General features: G+C 30.9%; 1 protein-coding gene across 2 annotated transcripts; it reads left to right on the forward strand.

The window, feature by feature from the left end:
• The first annotated feature begins 835 nt into the window (after positions 1-835).
• On the forward strand, positions 836-2992 carry LOC107956647 (uncharacterized). 2 transcript variants are annotated; one of them, XM_016892234.1, is made up of 4 exons: positions 836-995; positions 1173-1507; positions 1914-2021; positions 2572-2992. In XM_016892234.1, the coding sequence occupies exons 2-4, from the start codon at positions 1223-1225 to the stop codon at positions 2845-2847; spliced, it is 669 nt and encodes a 222-aa protein (XP_016747723.1). In that variant the 5' UTR covers positions 836-995; positions 1173-1222; the 3' UTR covers positions 2848-2992. The 2 variants fall into 2 exon arrangements, with proteins under 2 accessions (XP_016747723.1, XP_016747724.1); XM_016892235.1 differs by having other exon boundaries at positions 856-995; positions 1189-1507.
• The last annotated feature ends 237 nt before the right edge of the window (positions 2993-3229 follow it).

Below are 3229 nucleotides of genomic sequence, written 5' to 3' on the forward strand. Positions count from 1 at the left end.
ATAGATTGAAGCCTCCTAATTGATTAAGGGATAAAAGTGTCAAGCCTTAGCCATCTCCAATTCATCCTCCCTGCGAGATTGTCTACAAACACCCAAACACACCTATGGCGTTCCCTTGTTCCTCTCATTCTTGGTATATATTGCTCTTTTGTTGGTGTTTTATGTGACATGATATCCTTTAAGGGGCCGAATGAAATTTTAATTTTTATAGTCTATATCTTTATAATTTTTAAAGGATTAAATCGAAATTTTATAAATTTAGGAGGGAAAAATATACATTTATTTTTACTAATTTAAAATTTAAAAAAAAAATTAAAGATTTAAATAGTAATTTTACATTTTAGGGGGGCCGGGGCCTATGCCAACCCCTTTAGATTCGCCACTGATCCTTGGTATATATTGTTGATACTTCATAAGGGTATTTTGGATTATAATTTATTGTTGATGTCTTATAACGGTGCTTTAGAGTCTTGGAATGTAGGACAAGAAGTCGCAAGGATCAAAGAAATTTCAGCTGTCATTTTATTATAACTTGATGATGCATGAAATCTATAAAACGATACATTAAATAATTTTCCTTTTTTAATCACTATTTCTTAACCATCAAATAATTTTTATCTTTCATACATATTTTTAATGATTTTATATTAATTATCTCTCAATTATATCCAATTTCAAGTATTTAAATAGAGTTTCAAATATGTATACAAAATATGATATTTTGGCTTTCATTTTCATTTTCAAAACCTAATCCCAAGTTCCATGTGAATCCTTTTTGAGACAAAGATCCACGTGGCCTGCCGATAAAACCGTTTTGGCGCGTCCTACGTTTCTTCCCCCATGAATCACGAACCTCAACATAACAACAACATTAACAGCCCCATCAATATTACATAAAAGATTACTACAATCCATTAAAATCTTATTTTACAACTTAGTTTTAAGACCATCTTTAGTTCCTTTAAACAATATTTAGCTTGATTACACACATTCTGGTATGTTTTTCTTTAGGTCTTCAGTTCTAATGTAAATTTTAGTAATCATCGTTAGTGAAAGAGTTTTTGTTTTTTGTTTCTTGTTTGGATTTTAGCATTAGGAAGTCTTTTTTGTTGTTGTTATTTTTCTTTGTTATTATCATCACCAAACAAAGCATTAATGTAATTCTTCTTTAGATTCATAAATTTGCAGAGAGGCTTATCATAAGAATTGGAGAGAACCCGTCATGGAGATGATGATGTTGATGATGATGATGATGATGATGATGATTGGTTCAATGGCAGATGATACCAATGATGTTTACAGTCCATGTGATGATGCCAAAGTGCAGAAACTAGATGGGTTTACATTTGGTGTTGCATTTTCAAAAAAGGAATTTTTCTCCTTCGAAAATGTGCAGCTTTCTCCATGTGATAGTCGCCTTGGTTTAGCCACCAAAAGTGCACAACTTGCTGTTTTTAGGCCAAAGCTAGACGAAATTTCTCTCCTTACCATCAATGGCAGCGATCTCGTAAGTATATTTTTTACCTTGATTTCTTTTTATATATTTTACCATAGACATATTGATTTGTTATGAATCAAAGAGACAGAGATTGTTTAGGGCATACAGTTTTTTGTATTTCATGTCTTGTCCATTGCTTGATATTTATTGCAATAATTTTGGTGTTTCTTTCTTGTTTCTGCATGTATGTCGCGTTGGACTGTGACGATTACGTTTAAACACTTTTATTTTTATTATTTCTAAACAAATCAAGCTTTTCAACATAAATCAATTAGGTTAAGCCTTGGGTTTTGTTTTGTAGATCTAGAAAAATCGTATTATGTTATGAGAATTAGTAGGTAAATGCAAATGTTAATCAAAACTTCTAAAAATTTTGAAACTTTTTTCTTCTTTCCTTTTTTTCTTGGATTTTAAGCTTAAAGCTGGTGGATACATGGTAGCATTTGCAGGGAGGAAATATGCAGCCAGATCATTACCGATAATGGTTGCTGATGACAAAAACACCATAACTAGCTTCACTTTGGTAAGTTATTTAGTTATATTTCCAGCCTAATCATACTTAAGAAGGACATTACGCATATAATGTCATCTTTAAGAGTCTTGAACTTGCAACCTCTTAGAGTTCTCAAATAATTTCGATGTCAATTGAACTAGTCTCCTCTACTATTTCGGAATTTGAAATTAATCTTTCAATTTTTTTTATAATATCATTAATATGTCTAAATTGATAACATTGTTAATTGCTACCGCTAAAATGAAAACTAAATTAACTATTATTTTAATTAACATATTCAAGGAAATCCATGTCACCACTTTAACAACAATAATTTATGGTGTTATCAATTTAACCATTAGCGCAATGACAAAAAGATTTTCATTAATTTTAAGTTTACAATTTATATTTTGAACCCCGAACTTATACCCCTTCCATCTCAACAATTCCCCCTAAAAAAAAGAGATTAAATCTTAAATTTTAATATAATAGAGGGATTAAAATTGAAATTAGATCTTATTTTTACCTTTATTTTTAATTTTTGCTTAGATAACATATTTAGTTTGTTTTAAATCCATAGGTTCTTGAATTCAAACAAGGTACTCTACAAAATTTATTTTGGAAAAGTTCTGGTTGTGATTCATGCTCCGGAGAGTCAGCTACTTGTCTCAACAACCAAGACTGTGCAAGACCAATCTCAAAATGTGGGCAAAATGGGTGCAACTTGGGCATACAGTTAGCATTTTCTGGGACAGACAAGAACCTTGAAGCACTCAATTCATGGTACGAAGTTAGCAAATTCCGACAAAATTCACTCTATGGACTGTACGCAGATCTACGTGACAAGCTTTTCTAAGTTTGCAAATTCCCATGAATTGCCGATGGCCTTCGATTTGTTATTATTGATGGTCTAATTCTTCTACTCATTCGAAATTTAGACAGTCTAACTCTAATAAACATATTTTGGTTACAACCTTATATTCAAGATTTTTGTTTACTTATCTGGATTTCTAAATTTTTAAATAAAAATAAAGGGATTAAATTTTAAATATGGAAAGAATATAGGGACCGAGAGCATAATTAGGAATAGTATAAAATGTGCGAGAAAGTGATGTAGATTTACTTGTAAAAACCTAAGTAAACCCCAAAACTAAAACCTATAAATAGGTGATAGAATTGTGCTACATTCTTCCCTTAACACTCCATTTTCCTAACCTGCAAAATACAATATCTAATTG

This window comes from Gossypium hirsutum, chromosome D13 (genome assembly GCF_007990345.1).
Source record: "Gossypium hirsutum isolate 1008001.06 chromosome D13, Gossypium_hirsutum_v2.1, whole genome shotgun sequence".
NCBI lineage: Eukaryota > Viridiplantae > Streptophyta > Magnoliopsida > Malvales > Malvaceae > Gossypium > Gossypium hirsutum.